A 15,000-nucleotide genomic window follows, 5' to 3' on the forward strand; every position below is an offset into this window, starting at 1 on the left:
TACAACTCCATATCTGTATAAATATATTTTTTATATATAATTTATCATATAATATTATTTATATATATTATATATATATACATATATATAATTTATATATATTATATATATATTTTATAACTACTCACTATATACGATATATCTAATCACCACAAACACACACACACACACACACAAACACACACACACAAACACCACACATACAAACTCACACACAAACATCTCAACCAAACACATACAAACAACAACCGCACACACAAGCACTCACACCACACCACACACACACATACAAAACACACACACATACACACCACACATACATGTACACACAATCATACACACACACACACACTACACTCACACACACAAAAAACCACACATACACACCACACACAAACATGTACACTCACACATACACACACACACACAACACACACAATTTTATATATACACACATATATATATACACAACACATATTGTATATTTATATTCTATTATATACTATTTATTTTTTATATTTTTATATTATATAGTGTATATTTTTTATTTATAGAAAGAGAGAGATTGAGATGAAAAATAAATACGTGCCAGAAAATTACAAGGCGCTTATAACAAAAACACAGTAGTTAGTCATGAACATGAATCGTTAATAAAATAAAATGGAAATTTGTTAAGAAAGAATAGTAGTATATGAGTGTCGTTAATGGTAAGATTGTACCTGGTTTTAAAATGATTTGATATTACTTGTAACATATTGTGTTCCTGACCCATATATACTTATATAGGTATATATTTGGATTATCACTTGTAGGGAATATACATGCTAATTAGGCCATTAATCCGTATGGATTTTGATTAGCGATATTTACTGCACTCAATGAATAAACAAATATTGTTATGGATACCGCACTTTTCCATCGGTATTACCAATTTTATTATGCATCCCCCAAATTTACATGTTTTGTGTCGCAGTTGCATCCAGCCCATCCTTTCTAACCTTTATTCGGTCTCACTAGTTAAAGGAGGTTAATAGTCTGTTTCAGAAGGTTGCAGTTTTGGCTGACGTAGATGTATTATCACTATGTCGGAGTAAAAAGAATATAAAAACACACTATCTCTATATATCTATAAATATATCTTTTTGTAGAGAGTTGTGAGTCTGTCTGTCGTTGTGTGAGTTCGGGGGCTAGAAAAATGAATTTTGGATGGTGATTTGACTATAGTCGTCTAACGATGTGATGATTTATTGACTATATATTCAGAGAGATAATATATATGATTGTTATACTAATAGTTTATAGATATTGTTATATTTTCATATATTACCAATACTTTAACTCACACACACACAGGTAAAAAAACACACACACACACTTGTTTACTTCTGTCAACTTTAGTAGAGAGTGACTATGTACTTATAAAGACAGATTAGTTAATTACTATACACAAACATGTCTCTAGTTGGTGTATGTTAGGCTCATACGAGCGCGAGGGATCCTTTCTACAATTAAACAATCACTTTGAGCGGTGTATACAAATTGTTTGTGTAAGTATACTGATATGGTAACATGTAGCGTGTCTTTTTTATTCAACACTCGGAGAGGAGGGGTGGGTTGTATATAACAGTGTATACTCTATACTGTGTGGTGTATCCGAGTGTGTGTGTATGTTTGTGTGGCTGTGTAGGTGATCGTGTAGTGTGTCGTGGTGTGTGTTTTTGTGTGCTGTGTGAGTGTGTGTTTGGATTGAGTGTGTGTAAGTGTTTGTGTGTGTGTGTGTGTGAGTGTGTGGTGTGGTGTGTGTGAGTGAGTGTCGTGATAGTGAATGAGGGTGTGTGTCGTGGTGTGTAGTATGTGGAGAGTTAGAGTTTTGTGTGTATTGGCGTGTGAGTTTTATGTGGATTAATAGTTATTATCGGACGTGTTCGGGGGGTGTTGTATATATGTATTTCTTTGTATATGGTGTTGCTTTTTAACCATACATGATTTTTTGTTGATGAGTTAATTTATTTAGAGTTTCTTTTTTATTTATGTATTGTATATAATATATTTATAAAAGGATTTATATATTATATATATGTTATATATATATAAGCTATATATATTATATTTTTATATTTACTATATTACTAAATATATTATAATATATACTTTATTATTTATATATTTATATGTATAATATATGGTATATTTGTTGTGTGGGTGAGTGTGTTGTGTGTTTGTTTTGTGTTGTGTGAGTGTGTATTTGTTATGTGTGTTTATATAATATATATAATATTTATATTATATATATCCCTTTTCATATATATAAATTTGTGTGTGTGTGTGTGTGTATGTATTTTTTATATTTCATAAAGCCAGTATAGCGACTGTAAACAAAACCGACGGTGTCTTCTCCTTGAAAGATTCGTCTTTGTCCCGAAAAGAGGGTGGGGGGGGGGTGAGGGGGGGGTGTGAGGGGGGGGGGGGTGATAGATAATAGGAGATTGAATTAGAAGTTATAGAAAAGTGGCACATGTAAGAAAATTCAGGTTAGGTTGGGATGGAAGGAGGAGGGATGGGAAACATACACCAAGACAGATAGAGGTAAGGAGTGACAGATACAAGGTTAACAGACTATATGGAGAGAAAAGGAGAATAAGAGTGTCTGTTGTGTGTGTGTTTCTTTGTATGTGCGTTTAGGGAGAGATAGAGAGAGATGACGCGAGGAGGGAGGGAGAGGGAGATAGAGGAAGACTGAGGAGGTCGACTGATGTGAGAGATGGATGTGGAGACAGTGAGAGAGAGTGAGAAAAGAGAGAGAGAGAGAGATGAGACGAGACGAGAGAGAGAGAGAGAGGACGGTACGGTGACGAGAGAGGTAGAGAGAGAGGAGAACTGAGGAGGAGATGACGAGAGAGAGGTTAAATAGGCCGGATGATGAGAGAGAGACTGAGGATGAGGTTTAGTTTTACGGTTGTGGACGCGAGAGATGAGAAGATGAGAGAGAGAGAGTGATGGGACGATCGACTGAGGAGTGGAGTGAGAGAGAGAGGAGGAGAGAGAAAGAGAGAGGAGGGGACTGAGAGTGAGAGAGTTGGAGAGAGGGCGGTGAAAGTGAGGGGACTGGGACTTCTCGGGGTCTTATGCTTAGCCGCAGGTGGTGGCCACGGTCATCTCCTTGGCCAGCAGCCAAGCCGGTGCCTTAGGGGGCCTTGCCGTGCTGGCGTTTTCGGGGGGGGGGAACGGTTAGGAGCTGCCCAATGTCTCCAGCTCGCGGGCCGGGGTGCTGGGCCAACGACGCCCAGGCTTGTCGCGATGGGTAGCGCCGTCTCTCCGTGCCCCCTTGTGGATTGCCATTGTACTCCCCTCTGGCCCTCACTGTGGCCGGGTTTCTTAGCACGCCTCCCGCGGCGCGGCCCGGCCCATGAGTGGGCTATGCATGGGCGCCCGTTTGCCCTGGGGCGAGCGAGGCGCCCGGTGCTGTTGTATTACCGCTTGAGAGAGCCGTCTGCGTGGCTGCAGGGAAGGATCCGCTATGGGCGGAGCCCACGTTACGTATCAAAGCTCATGATACAGGTGCCGCGCTGAGGCCCGATCTTACCCACCCAAATCTGACGCGCACCCTCTCAATGCCGTCGCCTGCCTTACTTGTCCGCCCTGCACTCATACTTCCGACCCGAGATGCTGCTACCCTTGCCGAGATGGGCGGCGCCTAGGGTCCAGGCTACCGCGGGTTCTTTGGAGCCTTGACTGGCCGCTCAGCCGCCCGCACGCCTTGGTCTTTCAGAATGCTAAGCCCTTTTAAGTCGCCTCGGGCGTTCCGGCCCCGGCCGCCCGGATACCTGACGCGGACATTAAGCTCCGCCGGTGCCGTCTTTCGACCGTTACAGTCCATATGGACGGCCTGTGGTTACCATATAATATGACGCTTGTTGAATGAGACGTGCTCATTTGTGTTGGCTTGATTATCAGCAGGTGCGTACTCCTACATCCGGTCAGGTCTGATCATGCTAAGCAGGGCGGGACCGATAGCCCACGCGAGTACTGGTGCTCGGGGGCGGGAGGGCGACGGGCCTAGGAGGGGGGGCCAGGACGGGGCGGCGCAGGGGGCGGGGGGGGGGAGGCGGAGGGGGGGCAGGTCAGGTGCGGGGCGCCGAGAGTGTGGGAAAGCAATGATCGGGTGGGCGGGGGGGGGGGGGAGGTTGAACTCCGGAGGGAGGGAGCCTTGGGGGAGGTGGGGCGGTGGAAGGAAGGCCGGGAGCGTGAGGGGCTGGGGGCGGTGGGCGCTGTGGGTCGGCCCGGCGAGTCTGGTCCTTCGGGGGGTGGCGGGGAGAGGCGGGGGGGTGAGGGTTGACTGGGGGGGGGGGCCCGGGACAGGCGGGAGGAGGCGGGCGCGCAGCGAGGCGAGGGGCGGTAGAGGGGGAGGTAGGTTGACGGGGCCCGTGTTGCGCGGCGGAAGGGGGCCGGGGGGGGTTTGGCGGGAGGGGAATTAGTAGCAGGGTGAATGGCAAAACACCCACGGTAGTCTGTGGTTAGGGAGACATGCAGGTGTCATTCTCGTCTTTCCGAAACGTTCCGCTCAAACCCCCATCGTCTAGAACGAGCCACACAAGTGTATTTGCTGCAATACGTATAACCTTCGGGGGTGCAAACCCTCTGCGTCAGCCCCACATTGCTCATATGTTCTACGACACATGGACGTCTAAGTGAATCACAAGGGGCCGTTGATGGTCTGGATTAATCGCGGTGCTTTGGGAAGAGAGATTGTTCCTTTTTTCCAACCGAGTACACCCCTTCTCCTAGTCACACCCCCTGCGTCTTACGTCTTTCATGAGAGAGTTGCTTTCCTATTACCCCCCGGCGATGTTGTCGCATGCCTCCCCCGTTTGCTAGGGAATACGAACGTGATAGCGGTGACTCGCTGAGCCTGGGCAAATTCTCTATCTGTACTAGTGTATGACTGATCTCCGCGTTCTGAGTGCCAATTATCCGGTTCCGCGGGAGCTCGGACAACCGTCCGACTGGACTATGTTCTTTTAACACCGGCATCTGGCCGTGTTCTCGGCGTCGGGACCTTATGGCGGCTTATTTGGGAGCGCATGTCACACTATAGAGCGAGGGCCGGGAGCGATGGAGGGGGTAACCTTCGGGGCGTACATGTTTAGGGGGGCGATCAGCCGGGCGCCCGACCTAGGACGCGGGAGGCCCACCCCCTTACGGGTGGTGGGACGGGCGGCGAAGGAGACCGAATTGGGCAGGGGACGCGACGGGCGGACCGCGGGGGGTTCTTCCCCTTGTACTACTTGAACTACTCCAAGGGTCGGTTCAGGAAGGCTTATATAGGAGAGATCAGAGGGGGGGCCGGGCGCTCCCAGTCTGAGGGGCGGTACATAGTGAGGGGAGTGGCCGGCTTTCGCGGCCCGGGGGGGCGAGTCGGCATTTCTTTTGCATCTTTTCCCTAGCCGGGGCCGGCGGCGCGGGGGGGCTCCCCACTAATGCTGGGGGCGGCGGCCCTCTGGAGGCCGGCCCGACTACGAACCTCACAAGGGCTGGAGCTAAGCCCCGTGGGGCGTCAGCCACACGGGAACCGGGCAAGGCGGGCCTGGCGAAGTAACGCGGAGGGGGGGCCGACTGGAGGGCGGGGTCCAGCGGTCATATGGTGTCGCGTTGGCGCCGTGAATAAAAAGTATACGCCTATTGTTTGGGAATCCGCGTTAGGGGAGCTTTCGCTGTCCCCGGTTGGGCCTCGTGTGAGTGGGTTAATGTAGCTGTGCCATCTCGTAAGGGTTGTTAGGATTTCCTAGAGGTAGTCACTATGTTCGGATAGTCTAACCCGTATTGTGCATTCGGTGCTTAAGCCGGGTTTCCCCGAGTGTTCCCCAGTTCTGTCTGTTAAGTGGTCTTATGGAGATAGCTAGGAGGGGGGTGGGAGGATCTGCGTTTGGGGCGAGGTGTGAGGACGTAGGTAGATATCGCCGCCGTTAGTGTCAACCCGTGGCGGAATTTATGAGGTGTTTGGTTTTGTTAGCAGTATTGCTTTATACGCAAAGGTATTAGGCACTGCGGGGGGGGGGCGAGCCTATCGACCCGTAGCTCCTAGTTTTATTAAAATTCAGCGGGCGGCCGGGAGGAGTGCGGGCCGTGCGGGGCGGAGTGTATGAGCCGTGGCCCGGACCTGGGGGGCGAAGGCGCGGGCAAGTCTGGCCGGCGGTGGGTCCTTATGTCATTAACCGGGACTTTTACGACTCAGACACCCCCTTATGGGGACTGCTCTGACGGGGGGGCGCGGGGGGATGGCGGGGTGTGGAGCTGTAGAGCGGGGGCCCACTGAGGCGGTTCAGTGCGGGTCACTTGGGCCGGTTGCGGTGGTTCCTTCCCCGACTTCGGGAGTGGATAGTCTGCGAACAATTTCGGGGAGTTGTGGGATCACGTCCTGGCTGGACAAGTTAATGCTATGGTTATGTCTTGCCCCGTAGACCGTATCTTGACTCTTTCCATGTAGGCGCCCCGGGGTCACCTCAGGAGGGCAGGGGGGGAGCCAGTTCATGTCTTATGTTGTAGCGCGAAATAGAGCAATGCTGCGGGGACGCGAGTCATTGGGGCCGCGGCAGCAGGGGCGCGGGGAGTGTGACGAGAGTCGAGGCGTCAGTAGGGTCGCGAGGTCTGGGGGTCTAGGGGCGGTGGATCCCGGTGGGCCACGGGGCAGGGCGTTGGTGCCATTTCAGTGTATAGCTGGTTGTAGCACCATATTCGTCGGGAACGACTTGAAAAGTTCGTTGTTTTGTCGAGGGGGTCAGTGATTGACTCCTTTTGCGCCTGCGGAGGGTCCTTATTTAGCTTATTTAGTTGTGGGTGCAGGGGTGTCGTAGATTTGAATCGCCTTGTCTACGTTGGAGTTCTCTTTAGGAACCTTACACCTTTTAGAGGCGCATCTGCGAGAGCGGGGTTGTTGGAGGGCGAGTCAGAGCGGTAGGGGTCCCCCCTGTTTGGTTCGGGGCGGGCGGATGTCGGCGCGTGGGGGGGGAAGGAGCTGGCGGTTTGTGTAGAGTGTGGGGAGCTGGCGGCCTGAGATGGTTCAGAGAGCGGAGGGGAGGATGCGAGCGGGTGGTGGCCTGGTACAAGATTGTACCACATCGGACCGAATGGCGTCGTCGAGGGGCGGGGGGTTGGGGTGCGCTCTGGGGGGGGGTGTCAGCTGTCCTCCGGGACAGCTGCCACTATGGCTCGCTCGGCCGCGCGCGGGGCGGGACTGGTCGGGGCGGGGCAGGAGGGGGGGGGCTTGAGGTGGGAGAGGGAGTGCCGAGTATTCATGGCTGACGGATGTGGGCGCACGACCTAAGCTGCGGTGCCAAACGGGGGGGAGGGGCGGGGGGCTGTTTGGGTGGGGGGGTGTGTGGCAAAGGGCGGATGAGGGGTTAGCGTCCCGGGGAATCGCCATGGCTCGGCGACGCGCACGGGGGGGGGGGGGAGTAGGCCGTAGAGCTTGGAGGGGGGGCCTGGGGGGGGGGGGGGGACGTAGGTCGCTGTACGGGGACGGGTCGGGGGGGAGCGTGGGTGGTTGGAAGTAAGGCGGACGAGGTCCGTAGGGAACGACCGTGCCGCTGAGTGGGGCGCCAGGGCGTGGTTGCCTGCGTTGGCGGATCTAGGGGGGCGGCGCCATACGGAGGGGGCGGGGGGGGTGCGGCGGGTACGCGCGCATGGGGGATCGGCGGATCCTATCCTTTTGATGAGTTGGGTGACAGTTGATCGGGAGCAGGCGGGGGGGGTGGAGCCGTGGGGGGGGCCCGGGCGACGCGCGGCGGGCGGACGGGTGGGTAGAGCCGGCAGGGGCCGGCCGGCCCCGAAGCGAGGGGGGGGGGATGCTTTGCTGTGCGTGGTGCGTAGGCGGTGCAACCATTGTTGTGCGGAGGCGCTCTAGAACGATCTCCTCTTTACGCCGCCTTATTGGCGCTTTGTTGCCGGGATCGTATTATAGTACTATTGTTGTGAGAGACCCTGTACCTTCTTCTTTTTTCGCCTACTATGTGGCATTGAGGCCTGGAGTTTTTAGAGTCTGCACCAGACTCCTTTCCGGAGTGAAAGTCGGGGGTAACAGGCGCGGGAGTTATGAAGGGTCGGTGTTATTTTATATCGTCAAGCTCATGTTCGTTTTTGAAGGGTGTTCTAGCACTAGCCAAATTTACTCTCCCTAGACAACTTGTATGGGCATACGGGAGGAGTGACGAGTGGGCAGAGCGAAGGCGTGGGCAGGTGACAGTCTGGGTGTGGGCGCCGCTCGACGGGCTGGCGGGGGGACGCGGTGATGGCCAGCGGGGGCGGCTGGACTAGTGGGGCGGGGACCTAAAAACGAGGTTGGTAAGAGAGGGGGGTGGGGAAGGGAAAAAAAAAAAAAAAGGTAGCATGCAGGCACCCTTCCCCCTTCCGGGAGCCAGGCTGGCGGCCGCCGGCCTCTTGCGCATGCGGAGCAGGCTCCGGCACCGGGCGGCGGGGGGGCAAGGCCGCGCTTTAGTGGGAGGGCCGGGGCGCCCGTTCCGGGCTCGGGCATACGGGATTGCGGCTCCGGCTAAACAGCCCCCGTGCGCTGGGCACGGGCGGGCGAGGGCGCATTTTCACCGCCTGCCTTGTATGTTGGGGGATTCGCCGGCTGAACCGCTTAGTTGGCCGGGCTGGGGGGGCGCGGCTATTCCATTCGGCAATCCGTTGGGGACCCAAGCGCGCAGATTGGGCGTCTATCGATTATTTGCTTTTTGAGAGGGTACTTCAGTTGTCTCGTAGTAGTTGCGGCAGAAACGCACTGGCGGGCGCCTTGCGGCTTATATAATAGCTTTTCGCAGGGAGCGCGGTCTACCTGCGCCGGGAGGTACTCCGGTCGCGTGATAGGTGCTGTTTGGCTGCTGGGGGGGGACGGCCGTATGCGCCCCGCTTAGGGGTCCGACCGCAGTCTAGTAGTGTTGTTGTGTCTTTTCAGATGTCCACAACTAATGTCTTACCCGGAGATCTACGGAACTTTGTGTTTATAAGCGAGGGTAACAGAGAGAGTAAGAACTGAATTATTGCCGGTATTTTGCCCGGCAGGTTTATCCCGATATAATCGAGGGCTTGACTTTGTCTCTGCTCATCCGCTCCTGGCGGCGGGAAGTGTTTGCGTATTATGTTCTTGGGAGGCTGTCCTTATTTTGAGATTCTTATATTTTATTTCGGGGGACAGGGACCTGTTTCTGGGTCCTGGCTCTTTTAACTTTATCATGGTCCCCGGGTCCCCCAGTCTTGTGCAACTGATAGATGATTCGGAGTAGTTTCCGCCGTGCTTAACCTTTTTAATCGATTTAATACTTTCTAATCCTTCGTGTGTGTAGGTAAAACACGGTAGTGAGAGCTGTGTCTCCTAGACGATACTGGCTTTTCGGTACGACTCGTTTCATGGTGTGTGTCGTCCTTTTGGGATTTTGGTCATAGCGTATGCAAATTTCGTAAAGCATTTGCTCTGCGAGGTGCTGTGCTGGGTTGGGTGTCGGCGGTGAGATGTGGGCCATCGATAGCAAGCTGCGTTGCACCTTCTGGCTCGAAATCAGGGGGGCTCACAAGGTGACTATTCATTGCGCGTAGGGGTAACAATAATGTGTGTGTGGAACAAGTGCAGTTCGCTGCTTCAGCGATGCACCGCTTGTTCGCCTCGTATAGAGATAATTTGTAGTACTCGTTTGTGACTTTGGGCTGACTGCTCAACGTTTATAACTTATATTTAGTCGGGCCGTTACCGTCTGAGTCGGCCGCCCCGTTGCCTAAAAGACCGTATCGTTATGCTTGCTGTGAGATTTGTACGGCGCTGAGAGGAGAGTAGATGGAATGAGAGGAGTGTTCTTGCGGGATCTTTCGTCCTTGAGAGGTTGTTACGCATGAGGCGTGCAGCTTATTATGTCGATTTGTCTAGGGGACGGTTTCAGAGATCGTTTCTTCGCCCCTGGTAATCCCGGTTTTCCCCAATACCTGCGAAGAGCTTTATCGCTCAGCGCGATGCCCGCTTTGCACCGGGGGGGGGGGGGGGGCGGGGGACGGGGGGGAGGGCGGAGGACTGGGGACCCCGGTGTCTGTGTCCGTCTCGGCTACTATTCTCACTGCTAAGTGGGCCCTCGCTGTCCCCCACGTCCGAATGATGCTTGCACGTTCGGGGTATGTACGGTTGAGAGATCATGGTCTTGTCCATTTAGCTCTCCTATCTCGGCATGCCTTTCTCGTCTAGAGACGTGAGTGGGTCCGGGGGCGCTCGCACAAGAACTTCTGGCAGACCTCGAGCGGTTACGCGAGCAGTTGCATTCGGAAGAGAGCTCTCACGGCTTTGCCTTGTATGCAATGAGCGCCCCTGTCTCTCTGGGGGGGGTCGGGGGCGGGTCCTATCACTAGCGCTGCCTGGTGCAGTTGCCTCTGACTTCTGCGTCTATCCTTGCGGCGTGCGGCAGGGATTGCCGCTCGCGTATTGTCCTATAATCACTCAGGCGTGAAGCGGAGATGCTATGCGCTTCAGGCGGCGTCCAGCGGGGCGTGCGGCGCGGGCCGGGTATTGGCGGGGTTTTTGTGGAATGGCAATCGCGCGCTCGGCGCTGGCCGGGGCCCGTTAAGCTCGTTTCGCATAATGTTGGCGCGGTCGGAGCCTCTTGGCCGGGCTCCCGCGGTTCTTTGGCCCGCCGGGGGCCGCGGTATATTCGGGCCGGCGGGCTGCCCCTTGAGATCACGTAAGTCCATCATGGGGGGCCGGGGGTGATGGGGGAGGGCGCGGGGGGGACTGGCCGTGGGCGCCCGGGTGCATAGGAGTCGGGCGGCTTCGGGGGATCTCCGCTTCGCGGGGCGGGGTGCAGATCTGATTAAGGAGTGGGTGCCCTGGGGCCTTGGAGCTGCACGTGGCCTCGCGTCGCGCCTGCTCCAAAGGCTAAGCGGGGGGGGAACCTACACGGTTGCGGGTGAAAGGGTGGGGGGGGGGGGGGGTGGAAATGGCAGCGGGCCGGGTCTGAGACCGGGGGGGGTGCCGGAGGACCCCCGTCTGGGCGGGGTGGCGGACGTAAACAAGGGGGTGGTGGTCCGCCGTTGATGCCGGTATCTCCAGGCGCGGGGACTTGACATGGCGTGGTGCGCCTAGGCGGGGGGTGAGCCGCGGGGGGGGGGGTGTAGCGGGCCGGTCTTGTAGGCCGAGGGGGCTGTAGGCGTGCGATTGGAGTGGGGAGGTCTATTTGAGGAGGGTGGGGGCAGGGGGTGCGGTGCCGGCGAGTAAGCGGGCGCGACCCTTTGTTCGGTGCGCTGATTAATTTATTAGTTTTCTGATCTTGGGGAGCCTGAGCCGATGTGAATTCTACAATGGTTGTGATGTCAGGGGGGATTAATACCAACTAGGCCCTCTTTACCAGATAACTGGGGGGGGGCCAGACCACTCCTGGCCATCTCAGAGGTTCATTTTTTTGTGTTGTAGGCTCTCACTCATCCCCTAGCACGCCGCGCGCGCGTGCGGCAAATTCTCTGCCGGGCGGCCCTGTATCTAGACGAGGGGGCGGGAGGCCTATGTGGGCAATTATTCTGGCGACCAGCGGCTTATCAACTTACAGGGACTGGGGCGCGCTTATGGCAGGGAGCAGGGCGCTCATCCATGTGGTGCTGGCAGTTTACGATATGCCTTTATTCGGTTTAGTTGCGAGGTCCCGGTTAGTTGAAGTAGGACTAGTTTCAGTTAGTCCCTTGTTCGATGTGTTGGGATTTGTCGGCGCTCCGACACCGGGCGGGTTTGATGTCGCCACGAAGGATGCTGGTGGGGGGGCTTGTGGCAGAGATGCGAAGGAAGTGCTGCGGGTCCGCTAGGGAAGGCGACGTTCGGTTGGCGGCTATTATGCGATGGGTTGGGGACGTGTGGGCGATTGGGGGGGCTGCGAGTACGGGGGGAGGGAAGTGTTACGGGGCGGCGTGAGGCCGAGACTGGGGAGAGGGAGGTGGTGCGTGTGAGGGCGAGCGTTGAGTGTCTCCGGGGGTGGGTCCGTGGCGGGCGGCGGTGAGCGAGGATGTGGCGGGAGCGGTGGTGGTCGGGCGGGTGGGCTGGCCCTCGGCGAGGGGCGCCTTGGGGTGTTGGCGAAGCGGCGCGCGTGGCTCGTAGAGAAAGGCACGCTATGACTCGGTGCGGCAGAGGCATAAGCGGCGGGCGTTGCGAGTGTATCTTCGGGCCCTGGGGTACCCGGGGTGCTATCTCTACTGACCCATTTGCGTTCTATTAGTACTTTGCAGGGGCGCGTCGTTTCCCTCTTGGTAAGCGGGCTTTGCGAGGCTATAGCTGCGCGTTTTTTCATAGGGGGGGTAGGGGGGGAGGGGGGGCCTCGCGTGGGGCGATCAGAAGGGGCCGAAAGCGCGGCCGGGGAGCCCGTACCTTTATTGGCCGGAGAGGGGCGAGGAGTAATTCCAGTGTTTTCGGGCGCGGGGGGGGGGTTGTATCCACCAGGTAATCCGTTCGAGTAGCGGCGCGGCGGTTGATGCGGTCAGACAAGGGCCAATGCGTGGTGGCGCGAGTGCGGGGCGATGCGGCTGGTAATTGCAAGTCTCTTAAGACCTTATGAAAAGTTCTACAACGTGCTTCTTCTGCCGACTGTATTGGCCGCTGCACATGTGGTACGTGGAAGCGGGCGGATGCTGGGTGCTCATGCGTCAGCGCGGCGGGATGGCCGGGCAAATCGTAGAGGAGAGCGTAGTACTATCGAGGCCTCGCCTGTCTACGGTTGTTGATTGGGCCTGTTACTAGTCAGGTTAGTTCGCGACGGGGCGCCCACCTATAGCAGGGCGCGGGGGCTGGTAGGAATGCATTGCTGATGTTACCTGGGAGTAGATGTTTAATCTTGCTAAATCATAGAGCTCGCGAAACTGAACCAATAAGTCATCGTTTTTCGATTTCTCCCATGGTTGGGGTCACCTATGCATTTATACCATTCGAAGATGCTCTCTGGTGCTGTGCTAATCCAGGAGTATCACCTGTTTGAGAATTTGATGTTGATGGGTCATTCTATCGGGGGGGGGAGGATGTATTTCCCTGATTTTAGTGTTCCTCGTTTTCACCTGTTTTTCTTTTGGTGTTGGCAGGCGGATAATTATGGTTACGATCTACGGATCCGTGGTTTGTAGTCGGCGATTATAAGCAGGCACTATTGTTTTTTTTCTGATGACGGCTTGAGTGGATTTCTTGTAAGTGAAGGGGCGACTCATATCTGGGGGCCCGCTACTTGTAGCAGAGCCTTTAGTGCTTACTGAAATGGGCTGGTGAGATCGCTATGAATGTTATGAAACTTGTGTATTATTATTTTGATGGTGTATGATGTGATGAGAGAGAGGGCGGCAGGGCCGGCGGCGGGGGAGCCGGGGACGCCGGCGGTCCGGGCCTAGGGCGGGGGTTGACGGAGGCGACGAGAGAGCAGTCAGGGGGGACCGGCGGCGTACGTGGCGGTTCGAGCAAGGGGGCAGGTATTGTGTCTATCTAACGCCTAAATTGGCGTTAGGGGTGGGCGGGGACTATTCAAAAGTCATGAGGGTGGTCTGGAGGCAGGCAATTAACGGGCTGAGTTTTTCATGGGGGCGTGGGGGCGTACCCCCGGAAGGGCGGCTCGGTGGCGGTCGATTGGGGGTGGGCGCGGTGCGGGCACAGCCCGGCTGGGGCGTGGGGGGGTCCGGTGGCGTCCTGTTCCCTTGCGGGGGGGTTACTTTTGTTCGGGCCCTGCGGATTAGGCGCGCGCGTGGTACTCAAACGAGTTGTTGTTTCGGGGGGGAGCCTACCGCCGCGGTTATATCTACAGAGTGGGTACGAGGGGGGGTGGACCCAGGGTTCAGCGGCGGGGGGGCGGGCCGGCAGCTGGGTATTGATCCGGGGGGGCTAGTCGCCGTCGACGGTATGGGTTTATCTGCGCGGTTTTTGCGGGCAAGGACGCGAGGCGCGTAGGGATCGGACAAGAGGGCTTCGGGTAGGTGCGCCAGAGATCCCATGTACGGTATTTCTTAATTATTTTGTGTGTCACTATATCTGGTGGGTCTTTTAGCTTGAAGGATGCTAGTATGAAGGTGTGGACGGGTTTCTTTCACTTGAAGTATACTGCTTTCGGGTCGGTTTGGTTTATGTTTTGGGGAGGTCCATGTCGTGAGTAGGAAAAGTCTGTAGAGAAGAGATGAGTACGCAGGAGTGATGTGTGGGGCCGATTACCGTGGTTCAACGGTGGTCCTCGGTGGGGCTGAGACGTGTTGTGTTGGTGCGTGGAGGACGTTGGGGGGGCGTGGGGTGAGATTGTGGGGTGAGGAAGGCAGAAAGGTTTTTGTGAATGGTTTTTATTGTTAGGAGTTAGGCCGTTCTATTAGTCTGATTTTTTTGTGAGAGAGGAGGATTTGTTTATTAGCGACCTCTCTATATAGTGTGTGTTTCCTGCGGTGTTGTGTCTGCCACATCCTCGTTGGTTCATTCCTAGGGATTCATATTTTCTTGGCGCGAGCTTAGTTAGTAAAGAGGGGTCTTAGGGGGGTCGTATATTGTGCGGGGGTGCCTAAATGCATTTTAGCTACGGGCAGGAATTACGCGCAAGGGGGAGCTGGCCGGGGGCATGAGGGGCGGGCCGTGGGCCTCGGTCTGGGGGGGGCTTAACTGCGGGGCGGGGGGGTTTTTTACGAGGGATTTTAGCGGTTATGGGACTTGGATGGCTGCGCCGGATCCTCTCTGACTTGATCTGTTGGGGACGCGCTAGTGCGGGAATTGGGCCGGAATAGGCGCCTCGGGGGGTGCTTGATACTGGCGGGGACCATCTGGTGCGGGTTGGCCAGATCTGACTTTTTCCCGGGCCGGGGGACGGAGGAACTAATGAGGTGCGGAATATAGCGCGGGGGACGGAGGGGCGGTCAGTCTAATAATTCCTCGGGGGGCGGATACTATTCTGGGGGGGCCAGGCTATGTTTGAGGTTCATGCGGGGTTCGGCCGGGCGGTTATTTGCAAGGTCAGGTGGGGCGGGGGCTGTAGCTGCGGG

At 55.4% G+C, this 15,000-nt stretch overlaps 2 protein-coding genes across 2 annotated transcripts; both read right to left on the bottom strand.

The window, feature by feature from the left end:
* Positions 1 to 10,500: 10,500 nt before the first annotated feature.
* Positions 10,501 to 11,412, bottom strand: LOC125035934 (early nodulin-11-like). The gene is made up of 3 exons (XM_047628245.1): positions 11,362 to 11,412; positions 11,004 to 11,200; positions 10,501 to 10,894 (listed from the first exon to the last, which is right to left on the bottom strand). Exons 1-3 carry the CDS (start codon positions 11,410 to 11,412, stop codon positions 10,501 to 10,503), a joined length of 642 nt encoding a protein of 213 aa, XP_047484201.1.
* A 437-nt stretch (positions 11,413 to 11,849) lies between these two features.
* Positions 11,850 to 13,977, bottom strand: LOC125035935 (extensin-like). Its single transcript, XM_047628246.1, has 6 exons — positions 13,771 to 13,977; positions 13,553 to 13,682; positions 12,931 to 12,975; positions 12,777 to 12,845; positions 12,380 to 12,534; positions 11,850 to 12,257 (listed from the first exon to the last, which is right to left on the bottom strand). The coding sequence occupies exons 1-6, from the start codon at positions 13,975 to 13,977 to the stop codon at positions 11,850 to 11,852; spliced, it is 1,014 nt and encodes a 337-aa protein (XP_047484202.1).
* Between the last annotated feature and the right edge of the window lie 1,023 nt (positions 13,978 to 15,000).

This window comes from Penaeus chinensis, chromosome 20 (genome assembly GCF_019202785.1).
Source record: "Penaeus chinensis breed Huanghai No. 1 chromosome 20, ASM1920278v2, whole genome shotgun sequence".
NCBI classification, from domain to species: Eukaryota; Metazoa; Arthropoda; class Malacostraca; order Decapoda; family Penaeidae; genus Penaeus; species Penaeus chinensis.

Bases quoted from the DNA above. Each gene is read 5' to 3' on its own strand.
- LOC125035934 (XM_047628245.1), bottom strand. From the start codon at position 11,412: ATGGCCAGGAGTGGTCTGGCCCCCCCCCAGTTATCTGGTAAAGAGGGC. The intron at 11,201-11,361 runs GTTGGTATTAAT...CTCCTCAAATAG, and splicing joins TATCTGGTAAAGAGGGCCTA to ACCTCCCCACTCCAATCGCA. The intron at 10,895-11,003 runs GCACCCCCCCCG...CCTTTGGAGCAG, and splicing joins GCCCAGACGGGGGTCCTCCG to GCGCGACGCGAGGCCACGTG.
- LOC125035935 (XM_047628246.1), bottom strand. From the start codon at position 13,977: ATGGGATCTCTGGCGCACCTACCCGAAGCCCTCTTGTCCGATCCCTAC. The intron at 12,846-12,930 runs GTATAAATGCAT...TCTATGATTTAG, and splicing joins CCAGAGAGCATCTTCGAATG to CAAGATTAAACATCTACTCC. The intron at 12,258-12,379 runs GTACGGGCTCCC...CCGCTTACCAAG, and splicing joins CCCCTCTCCGGCCAATAAAG to AGGGAAACGACGCGCCCCTG.